The sequence below is a fragment of the Cololabis saira genome, chromosome 23, assembly GCF_033807715.1.
Source record: "Cololabis saira isolate AMF1-May2022 chromosome 23, fColSai1.1, whole genome shotgun sequence".
NCBI classification, from domain to species: domain Eukaryota; kingdom Metazoa; phylum Chordata; class Actinopteri; order Beloniformes; family Belonidae; genus Cololabis; species Cololabis saira.
Window position 1 is genome coordinate 31085232 of NC_084609.1, and position 18542 is coordinate 31103773.

At 42.4% G+C, this 18542-nt stretch overlaps 1 protein-coding gene across 4 annotated transcripts in view; it reads right to left on the bottom strand.

Moving 5' to 3' along the window:
- Nucleotides 1-2425: 2425 nt before the first annotated feature.
- Nucleotides 2426-18542, bottom strand: part of LOC133424392 (GTPase IMAP family member 8-like) — a 51929-nt gene continuing 35812 nt past the window's right edge. Inside the window, exons 1-3 of one of the 4 annotated variants that reach the window (XM_061714959.1) lie at nt 12869-13001; nt 8710-8782; nt 2426-5560 (exon numbers count right to left, since the gene is read on the bottom strand). In XM_061714959.1, coding sequence (XP_061570943.1) covers nt 2721-5560; nt 8710-8737 — 2868 coding nt within the window. In that variant the 5' untranslated portion in view covers nt 8738-8782; nt 12869-13001 and the 3' untranslated portion in view covers nt 2426-2720. Of the gene's footprint in view, nt 5564-8709; nt 8783-12868; nt 13002-18542 lie in introns of those variants that run through there. The other 3 variants (XM_061714956.1, XM_061714958.1, XM_061714957.1) reach the window with 3 other exon arrangements.

The following is an 18542-nucleotide window of genomic DNA, read 5'->3' on the forward strand; positions in this document are numbered from 1 at the left end:
AGAAAAAATATTTGAGAGCGGAAGATTTTTTTTTATTGTGCACTTCGAGAAAAAAGTCGAAATGTCGAGAAAAAAGTCGAAATAACGAGATTAATGTTGAAATACAATTTCGAGAATAAAGTCAAAATTTCGTGAATAAAGTTGAAATTTCGAGAATAAAGTTGAAATATTATTTCTTGAAAAAAGTCGAAATGTCGTGAATAAAGTCAAAAATCCTCCATCAAATCCAGTTAGCAGAGCGACTGACAGCTATGCAGCAGCAGCCGTAACTAACTAACTAACTAACTAACTAACATCCTTGGAGTGGAACGTTAAGGGTACGTTTCTGAAGTTATGCAACTGCATTTGTGTGATATGTGTTTCAAATCAATATCGTAAGCAGAGGTGTCAAGTAACGAAGTACAAATACTTTGTTACCTTACTTAAGTAGAAATTTTGGTTATTTATACTTCACTGGAGTAATTATTTTTCAGACGACTTTTTACTTTTACTCCTTACATTTCACGCAATTATCTGTACTTTTTACTCCTTACATTTTAAAAACAGCCTCGTTACTCTATTTCATTTGGGCCTTTAAAAAAAAACTATCCAGTTAAATTGCTCCATCCGGATAGAGTGAATTTGGTTGTGGTTGTTTCAGATGTTCTTGTCCAGTTTTGTTCTTACATCCGTTCCCTCAGATTTCTGCAACTAAACTTGGATGTTCATTCCAATAAAGGTTAGGATAAATGATAACATGCTCTGAAGTTTGACTTTTTGCACCATTACAATACTTATAGGTAACTAGTCATCATATCTCCTGCTCTCTGAAACACATGTTACTGCTCAATAGTGCACATATATGCTTCTTTAATATATTTACATTATACTAAGATGCATTCATTTTCAATGGCTTTTGTCCTTAATGGCTTTTTTCCCCCCTTACATTACTTTTACTTTTATACTTTAAGTAGTTTTGAAACCAGTTCTTTTATACTTTTACTTAAGTAAAAAACTTCAGTTGATACTTCTACCTGAGTAATGAATGTGAATACTTTTGACACCTCTGATTGTAAGGCCAATTCTTGTATTCTGAACCTTGTTGTTCAACTATATTCACGAAATTTTGACTTTTTCTCAACATTTCTACTTTTTTCTCGAAATTGTACTTCAACATTATTCTCGACATTTCGACTTTTTTCTTGACATTTCGACTTTTTCTCGAAATTGTACTTCAAAACTAATCTCGACATTTCGACTTTTTTCTCAAAGTGCTTCATAAAAAAAATCTTCCTCTAAAATATTATTTTTATTTTCTCTCCTGCCTGGCCCTAATACTCTTCCGTACGAATGTGAACCGCTGTTTGAAACTAGAAAATGCTGCAACTGCTGCCAGCCGGTCATTTCTCCAACTGAGCACAACAGTTCTTTTTGATTCGCTTCAGGTTTTTAAAGCCCGGTAGGTTATTGTTGTTTAGCCACAGTTGGTGTGGAACGAATGAGCCTTTCAGCAGAGCGCTGCTTCATATTCACACACTGAGGCCGAACATCTGATGCCACCAGGGGCAAAAAACAAGTTAGTGTCCCAGCCATCAGGCCTCCAATACTTTCAGTTATTATAACGACTAAACCAGCACGCCTTTGTGGCACAACATAAATGGTGCCCTGTGTGAGGCTTTTAATATACCAGCGTTGTGTCAAATCTGTGTAAAATAATCCTTTATTCATTTTGAATAAAAAAAGCACTCAGTCTTCGTGAGAAGTCATTGGACCTCTGTGAGCAGTATGGAATTACAGCTACTTTGAGACTGATTATTCTGTTTAGTTATTATTTCCTGATATGGTCAGGTGGTGCCCCATTTGGATTTATTAATTTTGATCATTCATTTTGATAAGTCATCTTCTTTATTAATTATTAATAACTATCTACCATTTACCATCTTAAGACAATTATTAATAACTCTCAAATAACTGAACCAGCACCTTGTTTGTGGCACAACACCTATAATGTCCTGTAGCTGTTTTTAGTGTCCTTCCTGAATTCTTCTACCTCTAAACTCTTACATTATTATATATTTGTTCACCTTGGCGTTTGGCTGAGTACCCACCCCTACTGGACCTTTCATCCTTCTGATGTTACTGGGGTTCATTTTGTTTTTTTTATTTCGTTTATTTTATTGTTTTGTCTTTATTGTTTCTAATTGTTGATGATGTTTTACTGTAAAGCCCTTTGGTTGGCCAGATGCTTTTTATATATGCTATAAAGCTGACATTGACCCAACTGCTAAGAAAATCAACCGATTGTCTTCATGCATTTACAATCAACATTTCTGTTTATTGATTTTTTTTTTAAAAAAAAGGTACAAATAGAAACAAGATATTGATTCACACTTAACTCAGGTAAATATGACATTTTGAATTTATACTTATACATTTCTGTATGGCTTCATAAATGCCTATTTTCAAAATCAAATCAAAATATGTATATCTCATCTTATTACATATCATTTTTGTATTAATTTACTTTAAAGAAAAACAGTGATTGACTGAATTACCGCAGAATGATTTGGAAGGTCATTAAAAGATATATAAACAGAGTAAAAGTCCCGAAAAGCCTCAGGAAACCACAATCTGAGCCTTGAACCCAGAGCAATATATTTGTCTTAAGTCTTTGAAACCACTTTTTTAAGATGACTGAACCAAAGCCTTGCTGCTGTCGCGTTCAGGTCAACGAGGTTGTCTTATAAGATGGAGCATGAGCCATCGCCTGTATCTCCCAGTGCCTTTTCCTCTATCCAGTCGCTGACCTCTTCGTCATGTTTGATCTGTAGTTGTTTTATTTCTTCCTCTACAGAAACATTGTGTATGAGATCCTCCAGTTCTTCTTGTTGTCTTATCCTCACTTTCTCAAAGTCTTTCCTGTGTGCTTTTTTCTTCAGCATGTGTTCCAGCATGATGTCCTTCTTCCTTTGTTGTTTTACCTTCATGTCTTCCATTTCTTTGTTATGTTTACTCGTCAGAGTTGCAAATTCGCGTGTATATTTCTCTCTAAAGTCATTGAATTGTTCAGCTTGTTTTCTGACCTCTACTTGAGTTCTATTTTGCGTTTCTTCCAGTATTGTCTCATAGATTTCCTGTGTCTCTCTCCGTTCCTTTTCGTCTCGTTCTCTTTTGAGTCGACTTTCTTCTTTTATTTCCTGCTCATATTCTTCTCTCATCTTTTGAAGCCATTTATGTTCATCTTGTCTCAGTTGTTCCTCTGTTTGTCGATTTCCCCACCATTCCTTACGCTCCTCTTCCCAAACCCCTCGTTTTTGTTTCATCTCTTCTCTGTTCATCATGAGATCTCTAGATGCATTTCTTTCACATTCAGATTGTATTTTGTTCTCCAGAACTTTAAGTTTTTCTTCCCACTCGTGCCGCTGATATTCTTCACGTCTTTTTCGATCAATCTCCTCCTTTGCTCTCATATCCTCTTCTCTCTTTCTTTTCCGTTCCTCTTGACGAATGTACTCCTCCTTCTCCTTGAGTGCTTTTTCTCTTTTTGAGCTTTCTTCTTCGATCCTCTTCATCTTTGCTCTGATTTCTTGTTGATGTTTATGAAGTAGTTCTTGCTTCTGCCTCTCCATTTCCTCTTCTTTCTCCTTCAGGATCCTCTTCACTTCTTGTTGAATGGCGGTCTCAGCTTCTTGGAACACGTCTGTAGTGTAGTAGCTGCTGCCGTTGTTCTTTACCATTTGGTCTACTTTCTTCAATAGCTGGGTGACCTGTGTATGATTCCCAAGATCTCTGTTATTCATGACGTGGTATCGACCTCCACAGTCCTCAACCAGCTTTCTGATGAAGTCATCACTGTAGTCGTTCATGTAACTCTCCATGGTCTGATCTTGAAGATCGTCTCCTCTGGTGAAAACAATGATGATGTAGTTTTGTGATCTTTTGCCAAAAAACTGTTTGATGAGCTCCACAGTGTCTTTTTCCTCCTGCGTGAAGCGACCGATCTGAAGCACCAGTAAGAAAACGTGTGGTCCAGGAGCCAAGAGACTGATGCATTTCACAAGCTCCTGCTTGACTTCATCATTGGACAGATTTGTGTCGAACAAGCCAGGCGTGTCCACCACAGCTACTGGCCGTCCAGCAATGTTTCCTGTTTCTTTGTGGCATTTTGTGGTCACTGACTTCATGGAAGCTCTCGAATGAAAGCTACTCTTTCTCAAAATGGTGTTTCCCGTGGCGCTCTTCCCACAGCCAGTCTTCCCAATCATCACCATCCTCAGAGGTTCTCTGGTCTGCTGTTTAGGATCTGCTGACTTCTGGGAAAAGTTCAGTTTCAAGTCCTTTGTCCATCGTGGTTTTTCAGTCATTTGCATTGTTAAGCATCGAGATCCCATATCTGTCATCTTTTCCACGGTATGCAGCAAGTCAGAGACCTGATGTCTGTTGTTGATGTTGAAGATAGTATAACGGCCTCCACACCCCCGACAGAGGTCTTGAACGTTTTTATTTCCTTTCACAAACCTAACATTGTCTGGATCTGTAGGATCAGACTCCACAGGTAACAGAATCATGGTGAAGTCATTGGCTCGGGGGCTGAATGTGTGCTGGATGGCTTGTAACTCCATCTTATCTTTCTCACCTATTGGACCCACTGGTAAAACCAGGATGAAAGCATGGATGCCTTCAGGCTTCCAGCGGGACACACAGTTGTGTATCTCCTTTACTGCTTCTTGGGGTCTTCCAGACAAGACAGGTAGGTCCATCAGGGACACCACACGTCCAAACACTTCTGCCTCAGTCATAAGACACCCTGAGTCTGCAGAAGCATCCAACCTTTGTCTACCCAGAATGGCAGTGGCTGCAGAAGTCTTTGATACTGCATGTCTCCCATACAGCACTAAGTTGAGAGGAGGTTTACAAGTTGCAGGGATGGCATTGGCTGCAGAAGTATTTGATACTCCATGTTTCCCATGCAGCCCTAAGTTGAGAGGAGGTTTAAAAGTTACAGGAGCTGTGGTGGGGTCACCCATTTCTGTAAAGTTTAGATGGCCTCGTTTGTTGTCACTCAGGATTTTGTCCATCTTCTTAATCAGTTCTTGAAGAACACATTGATCTTTCCGCTCAAAGTTGATGGTTTGCTGCCTGTGTCCACAGTCTTGGATGAGTTTGTTGACGGGGGAAGTAATCTCCTCCTCACCATGCGTCAAGATAACAATTGCGTGTTTAAATGATTCTTGACCAAAGAAACTCAGGATGAACCCAAGTCTTTGTCTGTCTTGTTCAGTGAAATCAGAAGGACTCACTAAGAGCAGCAGAACATTCGGTCCAGGGTGGCAGAGAGCCACACACTTCTTCATTTCAAGTTTCACTTTATCATCAGACAGTCTTGAAACAAGTAAGTCTGGTGTGTTTACTACAGTTAATTTCGTTTTATACCATGTTCCATGTTCAACTGTAGATTGTCTTGAGATTTTCCGGAGAAGTAGACCTGCTGTCTCTGTGAGTACGTTTTTCCCCGCTATGAAGTTAGTCAGTAAACATCTTTTGTTCTGGCTCTTTCCAAGCACCACAATGCGGAGTTCTTCTGCTGTTAAAAAAAAGAAAAGAAAACCAAGAGATCTTTTAGTGACTTTTCACACATTCATATACTCTTTCCATTGATATAGAATTCACTATAGATGTCAAATTAGTGAGACCCAGATCTCGCATTGATCATTATCTCTTGAGAGAACGGTCAAGTCAGGCGAATGAAGCCCGGCGGCAGGATTTACCCCACAGTCCACAGAGCATCAGTACCCCAGTGGCTGAAAGTGATTCAAGCACAAATTTGGGGAACCTGGAACCAAGTCACTTGCAACCTACGTTGGAGAAGAACATTCGAGGCTACAGACCTCAGGTGAAATGGCCAAAGTCCAGCAGCAAGGAAGAGTGGGCAACAATCGATGGAGACCTGATCAAGATCCTAGACTGAATCAAAGGAAGTGGAGAAAAAAACTGAAGAAGATGGGAGATCTGATCTACTTCTACAGAGGGGAAAGGTTCGGAACAAAAGAGACAGGAAGGAATGAAATGACACCAACAACTCCATGTCCAGAAGGCAGAAAGAAATCCAGCATATTGTGAAAGAGAGAAGGGTCTTGAGGAGGCAATGGAAGAGAGCCTCAGTGGAGGAAAGAGCGGACATTGACCTCTTCGAAACAGACCTCAGGAGCTGAAAACCTCAGGACTCGACGCAAGAGGAAGGAAAGGGCAAGAACATCCTTCTACAAGGATCCCTTCAAGTTTGGGAAATGACTCAAAGGAAAAGAGCAGCTCACTTAAGGTGCCAAAGAGGGATTTGGAGGATCACCTGAAAGTAACCCACACAGACAGCCAGAGACTGGAAAAAAGGGAGATACTGCCAGACATTCCACCGCTTCCTCAACCAGAACACCAGATGGACGACAGTCACCCAAGATGGAGCGAGGTAGAGGAAGCAGTGGAGGTAGTGGAAGCAGTAGAGGAAGCTCACGTGGAAGGATCTGTGGGAAATGTAAGGAAGCCAAATCAGCTTCATCATCAGAGCTGCCTAAGGCCCAATCCCAATACACCCCCTACTTTCTTTCACTAGCCCTACTTTCTACCACTAGCCCTCCCTAACTATCACTACCCCTAAAAAAGAAGGGACAGATTTTAGGGCACTTGAAATGTTCCCAGGGGCCTGTCCCAATACACCAACCCTAAAATCATGAAGCTGAGAGCCAAAAGCTGTTTTAATTTCAGCTGTAGCGCTGTTTCAGGCGTAAAAGTTAAGATCCCCAACCTGGGCTCAGTTTATCCAAATAACGCCGGTTAAGAAATTTGACCCGATGTTTTCGGAGATGATAAGAGCCGCCGGCTCAGAGCAGCAGCAGCCGGAGTACAGACGTGATCGCCCTGCGCCGTCGTCCCGGGGGAGAAAACTGCAGCTCTGTTGAGAATTACCGCTGGCTGAAATAAATAATTTAGGAAGATAAATGTTGGTTTAATAGATGAAATCTAACAGTTGTAGCTACGCCTGTTAAGAAATTTGCTCCGAAAATTTCGAGATTCCTGCCTACCGGCTCCGGAGCTGATTCATGGGTCCGCGTTAAATTGACGCAGAGCCTACGGCGTAGGGTACGGCGTAGGGTACGGCGTAGGGTACGGCGTAGGGTACGGCGTAGGGTACTGCGTAGGGTACGGCTTAGGGTACGGCTTAGGGTACGGCTTAGGGTACGGCGTAGGGTACGGCGTAGGGTACGGCGTAGGGTACGGCGTAGGGTACGGCGTAGGGTACGGCGTAGGGTACGGCTTAGGGTACGGCTTAGGGTACGGCTTAGGGTACGGCTTAGGGTACGGCTTAGGGTACGGCTTAGGGTACGGCGTAGGGTACGGCGTAGGGTACGGCGTAGGGTACGGCGTAGGGTACGGCGTAGGGTACGGCGTAGGGTACGGCGTAGGGTACGGCGTAGGGTACGGCGCGCGTATCCCTCTTGTGCACTCTGTCAAACCCCTGCGACACATACTTACCGGCTGCAAAACCAGTTTGTCCCAAGGCACCTGGAGACAAAACCAGGTCCTAAGACAACTGGCGATCATTCTGGAAGGAAGGAGAACTACCACCAATGCCCTCCCTCCACCAATGCCCAGACACGACCCGTTTTGTAAGAGCAGGACAGCATGCAACAAAGTCATCTGCAAGAGTCGAAACAACCACCCTAGACTCAGACCGAGACTGGAGGATGCAGGTTGATCTAGACAAGAAACTGGTCTTCCCGCCTGAGATCATCACAACGACCCTCAGGCCAGACCTGGTCTTGTGGTCAACCTCCCAGAAGGCTGTGTGCATTGTTGAACAAACTGTACCATGGGAAGCTGAAGTTGGTGAAGCATGTGAACACAAACAACTGAAGTACTCTGACATAGCAGCTGAGGCAGAACAACGCAGCTGGCGTGCCGAGGTGCTTCCGGTTGAGATCGGGTGTAGAGGTTTTGTAGCTACAGTACGTCCACAACCAAGATTCTGAAGGGGATGGGAGTGCAAGGACAGGCATTCCGCAAAGCCGTCAAGACGCTGTCAGAGGCTGCCGAACGAAGCAGCAGATGGCTATGGATCAGGGGGAAGGATCCCAACTGGGCTCCTAGATGAACATTGAGGGGTGAAAGCCGAGAGGGGCACACCTGGGACGCCAGGTGTTGCTGTTGAGCCCTTTGGAGGTGTCATGGGCCTATCAACGGAACATCTAGGAAGGAGGGTGCCCACCTGATGACCTCAGTGAAGCTTTTAACCCTACCCACTCGGTGACAAATTCCAATTATCTTAGGGATTGTACTATCTAGTCCTATAAGCTCAACTCTGGAATCAAAGGGGACAACTGGGATAAAATATCAGTCAAATGTGTTACTTTAGGCAGCTGGAAGTGCACATTTTTGTTTTCAAATACCAACATTCTAATTTCCATATTGATATGAACCAAGAAGTATTAAAAGTTGGAGTTCCTCTACTGACAACTAGGGACAGGCTCCAATAGAGAATCAATCTGCATTTATCTTCTTGTTAAAATATCCAATTTTATCGCAATTACAGTACGTATTCACTACTTTAGTTCTGAACCGCTCAGCTGCCTCCATGTCAACACCCTCAGCTTGTATAGTAGTTTGTATTAATCCACTGAATTTGTAAAAAAATTAATTCAGTGGAAAAAGCACTCTTTTTCTTGATGCCAGACTCACCAAGTCGGAAAGGTGCCCCTGCTGCCATCACGTTACCGTGGGAAGAACTTCTCACGAATAAATGTGTCAGTTTCTGGGGGATTATTGGAAACAGAAAAAACGTTTAGTATCAAACAGTTGTATCAAGTTTAGAAATAAAAAGCGTAGTCACAATAACAATTAGAATAATAAATCTGTACCCTATCACTGCACTGATAAAGTAGGTAGTGTCATGTTTGGTAAATAAATTATTTAGATATTTGGATAATTTGGTGGCACATTGAAACTAAACGGCAATATTTTATAAAATGTAAATTGTACAAAAGGCCATCTCAGTTAAGATAATATATATATATATATATATGTGTGTGTGTGTACAAATATATATATACAAACAAACATAACAATGTAAATATGCCAGATATAGCCAATGGCTAATTTCCATCAAGAAAAGAAATTAGAAACACAATAGTAACAGACTAATACAAAGATCATCCACGCAACATGGAAGTCAAAACAGAAAAACAAAATTGAAAATAAGTTACCAAACACTGTCAACAGACAAAAACATCAAAAATTGTAAGCACAAGTTGGTACTTGAAACATAAGAAAGGAAGAATTGTCAGGGTCACATGACTGGTTCCTCTTTAGCAAACATTTAGGTTTTGGTTTAAAAGCCATGAAAGTGTCAGAGAATGTAAATATATTCAGATTTATTATTGTCATTGAGTCAGCGGCACAACAGTGAAATTTGTTCCAGTACAGCCTGTCCAAGACAACAAAAAAAAGACTGATCGAGGCCGACCGAAAGTCTCCATGGCCTCACCGAACTCCTTCGAGACCCGAGTTTTTGCCTCCAGGGCTCCCCAAGCCACGGTTTGCCTGGCCTGCCAGTACCTATCTACTGCGTCAGGAGTCCCACAGGCCAACATAGCCCGGTAGGACTCTTCTTCAGTCTGACAGCATCCCTTACTTCCGGTGTCCACCACCGGGTTCTGGGATTGCCGCCATGACAGGCACCAGAAACTTTGGGTACACTTCGAGCCGCCGTGTCGACAATGGAGGCAGAGAACATGGTCCACTCGGACTCAATGGCCCCCGCCTCCCCCGGGATCTGAGAGAAGTTCTCTCGGAGATGAAAGTTGAAGATGTCCCTGACCGAGGGCTCAGCAAGACTTTCCCAACAGACCCTCAAAATAAGTTTGGGTCTGCCCGGTCTGTCCTCTGCCAGCATATCCAACTCACCACCAGGTGGTGACCAGCTGACAGCTCTGCTACTCTCTTTACCCTAGTGTCCAAGACATACGGCCGAAGATCAGATGAAACGACAACAAAGTCGATCATTGACCTCCGGCCTAGGGTGTGCTGGTGCCACGTGCACCGATGGACACCCTTATGTTTGAACATGGTGTTCGTTATGGACAAACTGGGACGGGCACAGAAGTCTAATAACAGAGCACCGCTCTGCTTCAGATCGGGGAGGCCGTTCCTCCCAATCATGCCCCTCAAGGTATCACTGTCATTGCCCACATGAGCGTTGAAGTCCCCCAGTAGAACAATATAGTCCCCAGTTGGAGCACTATCCAGTACTCCTCACAGGGGCTCAAAGAAGGCCGAGTACTCCGCACTGCTGTTCGGCCCGTAGGCGCAAACAGTGAGAGACCTTTTACCGACCCAAAGGCGCAGGGAAGCGACCCTCTCGTTCACCAGGGTGAACTCCAACACATTGCAGCTGAGCTGGGGGGCTATAAACAAGCCCACACCAGCCCGCCGCCTCTCACCCTGGGCAACTCCAGAGTAGTGGAGGGTCCAGCCCCTTTCAAGGAGCTGGGTTCCAGAGCCCAAGCTATATGTGGAGGTGAGTCCGACTATCTCTAGCCGGTATCAACTTGAAGGCGGGCCCACATCGCCGGTTCGAGCTAAGCCCAACCAGGACCAATGGGCAAAGACCCCAACCCCAGGCCTGGCTCCAGGAATGGGCCCCGGTGACACCAATCAGGGCAACCTAACGGTCCTGGATTTTTTCTTAACTATGATTGGCTTGTGAACCGCTCTTAGTATGGCCCGTCACCTATGATCTGGTTGCCATGGGAGACCCTACCAGGGGCGTAATGCCCCCAACAACGTAGCTCCTAGGATCATTCGGGCAACACAGACGCCTCCAAGGTGGCGGTTCAAGGAGGGGTCTGCCAGTGCCAAACAACTTCTTTTGCTCTTGCTGTTCATTCTTGTTTTGAGCTTCTGGTTCCCCAAATTCCTTGTGTGTTCAGCGATTAGTCGCATTTGAGATAATATCGCAATATCATAAATTGGGATTTTGAAATCGCGACGTGAGCAATTTTAGGGTTGTCACATGACACGAGAGTGAACTCTTTATGCTGCGCTTTAATATGTTTTTTTTTTTTTCTTCACACCAGTCAGAGATGCCGTCACTTGTCAGTTTAAGTTCACAGATTAGTATTAAGATGTTGGTAATTAGGGCCCGAGCACTTACAGTGCGAAGGCCCTATTGTATCTGTAGGAATTCTTTCTTTATTAGGGCCCGAGCACTTACAGTTCAAAGGCCTTATTGTATCTGTAGGAATTTTTATTATTAGGGCCCGAGATCCCAAAAAGCGCGCCCCAACTTCATCTATTCAATTCAATTCAATTTTATTTATATAGCGTCTAATACAACAGAGTTGTCTCTAGACGCTTTCCAGAGACCCATACCCAGAACATGACCCCCGAGCAGTTATTACATAAACAATGGCAGGTAAAAACTCCCCTAGTCGGAGAAAAACCTTAAGCCAAACAGTGGCAAGGAAAAACTCCCCTTTAGGAGGGAAGAAACCTTGAGCAGGACCAGGCTCATAAGGGAGGACCCTCCTGCCGAGGGCCAGACTGGTGGGTCAGGGACGGCAACAGCACAGCAGGCAGGTGGAAGCAGCAACGGGATGACCAGGGGTGGGGACCGCAGGCCAGCACGCAGCTCCCGAAGCTCCGGCCCAATCAGCAAGTCCCAGGTTGGGGTGCAGGGTCGGGGAAGGGTTGAAGGGAAGGGGTCAGGGAAAGACTTCTGGTTGGTCCATATTTGATAGTTCCTACTTTCTGCAATAACTTTTGAATGGTGTGATATAAAGAGTCATCGGTGGTGTCATCTGACTCGGTATTGAGTACTTGACCTTCATTGGCATGAATTAGCCCCGCCCCTTCTTCTGATTGGTCAATATTTGGTCAATATTTGATAGTCCCTATTTTCTACTATTTTCTACTATAACTTTTGAATGGTTTGACATACAGAGTCGTGGGTGGTGTCATCGTACTCGGTTTTGAGTCCTTGAACATAATTGCTGCAAATTAGCCCTGCCCCTTCATCTGATTGGTTGATATCTGATAGTTCCTACTTTCTGCCATAACTTTTGAATGGTTTGATATAGAGAACCGTGGGTGGTGTCATCCGCTAAATGTCCAGGCCTGAAGAATCTACATACAAGTCATACAAGCGCTTCCACTGCAGCACGCCTGAACGTGCACAAGGGTGCGAGGGCCCGTTCATCGCTGCTTGCAGCTTTAATTTATGTTTATATTTATATCCTTGAAAAGAGGTCCTTAAACGAGTAACACCAGCTGATCTGTTTCTGAGCCTTTTAGTGAGTTTAACTGTCCCACTTTGAAGAAGAGCAGGAGCATCTCTGCTAACGCGGAAGTTGGTTTCTGAATCACTGCATAACCAAAGACCTGTCCCACCCCATTTTAGAGGAACAAGACCCTAGACCAGTTCAGTAACCAAATTAAACTGCTCAAACTAGTATTAAATCACCTCTGGGACACTTTACTTTACTATTCAGTTTGATCTTAAATTCCAAACATTCATTTAGTATTTACTAAAGGTGGACACCATATTGACAATATTGTGTCAAATTTACAGAAATGATACCAAATTTCTTCAATACTCAAGAACTTATACAATTGATTTAAAGTGGGATATAATCAAGCGACAGTAACATGATCGCTGCATCTTATTATAGTTTCTTTTCTTTCTTCTTGGCATCTTTGAAACCAACTTAAACAGATAATACTCATAATTATAAATACATTTAGGGTTAATATGCATAGCAACAATAATTAACCTATGTTTGGACACATATGACTAGATCCTTTATACTTTTTATATTTATTTCTTGTTGCCTACACTTACCGTCTGGGGCTTTTTCTCGGCTCCTCCTCTTCTAAAATCCTAAATAATATTTAATAGTTGCAGAATGAGTCGCATCGCTTCAGCGCCTGTTTTTATCAGGAGAGCTCAGAGGTGGAGCTCTGTACAGGTATGATGACAATGACTCACTGAGTGGCTCATAATTTGCTCTCTGTACTCTTCATGCTCAGTTGCAGATCGCAAGCCATTCCTCAGACTCACCGAACCAGATTTACTTCATGCTGAAGTCAATTACTGTAAAACTGCAGGATCACCTGGAACTTCTGAGAATAGCTTGGATGTGGCCTACAGTATATGAGTTACCAGTTACTGGAAACGTGGTGAAAGGCGGAAGGCTCGTTGTACGGGATTGTAAACAGATTACGTTGATTTTCTCTTCAAGGAAATGCATGGGAAAAAAATCACTTTTAGTGACTCGTGTACAGATGTAGCCACTTCTTTTAATACCAGATAGTCTTTGTTCAGTATTATTTAAGTACATTTTCAAAGGTCATGGTAGTGTTGTTTTACTGTAATTTTGGAATAGAAGTGTAATTTTAACTGCAAGCAGTCGTGGGCAAGCAGCGCTAAAAACCGAAGACTATGCAGATTTTTTTCTTTTGCACATTGTTGATCCCTTTTCATTTTCTGGGCTTTATTGTTTTCTTTAAGAAAAGAAAACAAAGAAAAAAGAACTCACAATTAGACAAATAAATGTCAAAACTGTTATTCCGAGATGTCTTGTTTGGCTAAATAACTTTCTGTTTTAGAGTTTGTTTTCAAGAAACTAGATTTAAAAAGGAGATAGTCACATTCAGACTCTGTTGATAGATGCACTGTTGAAACGAGTTTTGAAAGGCACTGAAACAAAGGTCAGTGGCAGGGCAAATACGTGCTAGTACTAGATGTACCAGATGCTGATCAAACTGATAGCATCTTTTGGAAGAGACATTCCAACACACCGTAACTGTAACTGTTACCGTAACCTTGATTAGATGAGTAGCTGATGGCAGTTCCTTGAACCGCCACCTTACTTTGGTGGAGGGGTTTGTGTGCCCGAGTGATCCTAGGAGCTATGTTGTCGGGGGCACTTACGCCCCTGGTAGGGTCTCCCATGGCAAACAGGTCCTAGGTGACGGGCCAGACTAAGAGCGGTTCACAACGCCTATCATGGAGGAGAAAAACCAAAGGACCATTACGTAGCCCGGATCGGCGTCACCGGGGCCCCTCCCTGGAGCCAGGCCTGGGGTTGGGGCTCGTTGGCGAGCGCCTGGTGGCCGAGTCTTTGCCCGTGGGACCCGGCCGGGCTCAGCCCCAAACGGCAACGTGGGCCCGCCTTCCTGTAGGGAACAGTTTATGTTTATGAGCCAAGGTTGTCCATGCAACAAGTTATGGCCACCGTGAGCAAGCTTAAGTTTTTGTTAATTCTATGTGTGAGTGTCAGGGAAGAACAGAGCGCAGCCTCATTCATTTATTATTGACGTATCCTTTTCTTTTTAAAAACGAGGCTTGTGCAGAGAGAGCAGTGTGGAGGAGGTTTAAAACGCCCTGCAGGTTAGGTGGCAGGGACAGCCCCCATTTTTATTTTTTTTTTTGTTTTGTTTTGTTTTGTTTTGTTTTGTTCTGGGTTTTTTTGTACAATAGTTCCTGTTCAGATTTGTTTTTCTCCCAGCTCAGTGACTGTTTTTATTGTAATATGCTGTTTCAGATTTTTGCTTTTGGTGAGTCATACATCTATATAGAGGGTTTGCTTAAACTGTATGACAGGTAACAGACTACGCTTGTGTACATGGAATGTGAGAGGAGTTCATAGTCCCGTTAAAAGAAGGAAAATTCTCACATTTCTGAAAAAAGAACACATTGATATTGCACTCCTACAAGAAACACATTTGGATGATGTAGAACATCTGAAATTGCAGCAAGGTGGGATTGAGCAGGTATTTTTCTCCTCAGATATTTCCATAGTGGGTGGTGATTTTAATTGCATACTGAATCCTCTTATTGACAGACTCCCCCACAGAGCTTCGCCTCTTTCTTCACAAGCTAAATCACTCAATTATATATGTGAATATTTAGGTTTTTGTTGATGTATGGAGGACAATTCATCCTGTGGATAAAGAGTATACTTTTTTCTTTGCGCCCCATCGGTGTCATACTAGGATCGACTACTTTTTTTTACCCGGGCTCTCCTTACACTCTGTTTTATCTTGTGTAATAGGCAGCATTGTCATTTCAGACCATTCCAATGTGGTGCTGGATCTCTCTCTTAAGGGTATAGGAAACCGAGTAAGATACTGGAGACGGAATACAACTATTTTAAAGGACCATACCTTTGTGTCTTATTTTAATGCTGAGTTTAGATATTTTCTGTCTGTTAACTCTCAGCCAAAGGATAACCCTGCCCTCCTATGGGAAACCATTAAGGTGTATACTAGAGGGGTTATTATTTAATTTTCAGCCAGCAAGCAGCGAGAAAAAATGAGGAAGCAAAATTTGTTAATGACTGAACTTAAAACAAAAGAAAGATCCTATGTTGATTCTCCGACTCCTGCTTTACTGCGAGAAATATCTGCAGTCAGGTCAACCTTAGATAACTTCCTTACACAAGATGAGGAGACCAAACTTAAATTTACTAAACAAAGATTTTATGAACATGGGAATAAATCTGGTAAATATTTAGCATACCTTACAAAAAAAAGATCTGAATCACAGTCTATTGCAGCCATCTGTGATGCTCAGAATAATCGCATATATGACAATAAGTCCATAAATGACCCCTTCAAGGAATTTTATTGCAGACTGTATGCATCGTAACAACCATGTGACGGATTTGACTTAATGGAAAATGTCTTTTCTCAGCTTATCTTGCCTACTATATCAATGGAATAACAAACCAGTCTTAACGCTCCCATTTCCAGAGAGGAAGTATTGAATGCTATAAAAACCTTACAAAACGGAAAAGCCCCTGAACCTGACGGCTTTGGTAGCGAATTCTATAAAGAATTTTGTGATTTGTTCGCAGGCCCATTACTTGACATGTTTAATTATTCGTTTTTGCATAATAGGTTACCTCAGACTTTAAAGGTATTGTGACATCATTTTTAACATGCTTTTAACACTATTAAAAGTCTTGGCCAACATCCCTCAAATGTGTCTAAAAGAGTGTAACAAGAAAAACTTCACTCTAGTACTCTATTCCTGGCTTTTTATTACAGTGTTTTTTTGCCCCGTGAAAAATGCTTCCTTTCCCCCCTTTCCTGTCAATCATTGCCCCGCTCCTCCTCCAAACCTCCTCCAACCCAACCATACGCTCACAGCGGCGTCGGAGAGTTAAGCGACAGGCGAAGCACGAAAAAGCAGCAGGGAGAACCACAGCAAACAATCATAAAAATAAAGGCATGCAAGCAGCACTGTCCCCTTATCTTAAGTCCAGTCAGTGGCCGCGGGTCTTCTTAGCAGTTTTCCTCCGGTGATTAGAACAAAAGAGGCTCTAAACAGCCGAGCGCGTCGCCGCGTAACCCTACGCCGTAGGCTCTGCGTCGGTGTAACGCGGAACCATAAATCAGCCTTTATGGTGCGCTGGAGAGGAGAGGAGGCAGGGAGCTGGGTGGAGGGGGCGGTGATTTAGCGGGCCGTTACGTAACGGCCCGCCACCAAACCAGGTGCGCCGTTTTTGCATAGTTATGCGGAAAATCCCAGAAAGCACACAATACACTGAATGTTAAAAGTTCGTTGTTTTTTGGGTGTAATTGATGTCAAGACACCCAACAAAACACAAAAAATCAAGAAAAATGTGTTTTTCATGTCACAATACCTTTAAGAGATGCAAATATTTCTCTCATACTGAAAAAGGGGAAATGCGCAGAGTCTTGTTCCTCATATAGACCGATAGCTCTTCTCAATGTGGACCGGAAATACTCTCAAAAATCCTAGCTACCTCCTAACTACTACTACCTATCCCATTTAAGTGGTCTCCTGCAGGTTTTGTGTACTTAGGCATATTCATAACTCCTATATTTAAACAAATCTATAAAGCCAACTTTGTTCCTTTGTTCGAGAAAGTGAGGCAAGATTTGGAGCGATGGAACTCTTTGCCTGTCTCCTGGCTAGGGCGTATATCCTTAGTTAAAATGAATATACTACCTCAATTGCTATATCCCGTCCAAATGATTCCGGTCATATTTTCAAATAGGGTGGTAAAAGACCTTAATGAATGGCTAAGTGCTTTCATATGGAGTAAGCACAGACCAAGACTTAACATGGCTACATTGCAGTTGCCAGGTTCTGTAGGGGGTCTAGACTTACCAAATATCAGAACATATCAGCTATGTACTCATATGAGATATATTTATGACTGGGTCGTAAATAACTCAAACTCTATTTGGTTAGGTGTTGAAGCTTCCCTCTCAAAGTATCCACTAAGGGGTTCACTGTTTTTTAAGAACATTAAAAACATCAGACTGAGTTGCAATAACCCGGTTACACTTAATACACTTAAGGCCTGGCAATTAGTGTGTCGACTTGAAGGAAAGTCAAAGCTAACATCTGTTTTCACCCCTATTGTGAATAATCCTGATTTCCAGCCTGGGGTAGTGGATGTTGGTTTTAAACAGTGGGGTGATAATGGTGTTCATAGACTGAGGGACTTACTCTCTGATAATATGCTTATGACATTTGAACAAATGATAGAGAGATATTCTATCCCCAGACATGACCTCTTTCATTATTTACAGATAAGGCACTATATCTATATATATATATATATATATATATATATATATATATATATATATATATATATATATATATATATATATATATCACTATATCACAGTACTACCTTGATTGAAAATCATGAAAGCTCTCCTATTGAGAAATTATTATTTTTAACAGGAAGAGAGGTATCTGTAAGCTTATTTTATAAAGCTCTGTGTTTCACACCCCCGTTGGGCTGGACAAGCTTAAAGGTACATGGGAGAAGGAGCTAAACATCATAATTGATGATGAAGAATGGAATGATGTATGGAGACATGCTAAATCAATTTCAGTTTGCAATCGCGCCCAAGCAATACAGTTCAAAATTATACACAGAATGCACATATCCCCCAACCGTAGACATCACCTCAATCCTACTCTCTCACCCATGTGCCTTAAATGCAAGATAGAAATTGGTACCTAACTCATTGTTTTTGGTCATGTCGTAAACTGCAGGTGTATTGGTCTGATGTGCTATCTGAAATAGAAAGGATATTGGGTTTAACACTGTAGATGGACCAACACTTAGTATCCAAATATAATCGGAGGCTGTATTGTATTCTGACTTACGCAGCGAGGAAGAATATTTTATTGCAGTGGATCAATGAAAAAGTACCATCTGTTAAAGGCTGGCAAAGACTGGTGTTGGATCTGGTGCCATTAGAGCACCTTACATGTATATTACATTCTAAAACAGACCATTTCTATGAAGTTTGGGAGCCCTACTTGAACTCTGTGGAGCCGGGTGTAACTAATATCATGTTGCAGGGATTTTCTTGATTGGTCATACTGTACAATTTTATTGTAACCCAGGGTATTATTTATATGGATCTGAGCTGGTGTTTTTTTTTTTTTTGTTCTGTTTATTTGTTTGCCTGTTTTGGTTGTTATTTCTGTGGATCATACTACGTATACATTCTTT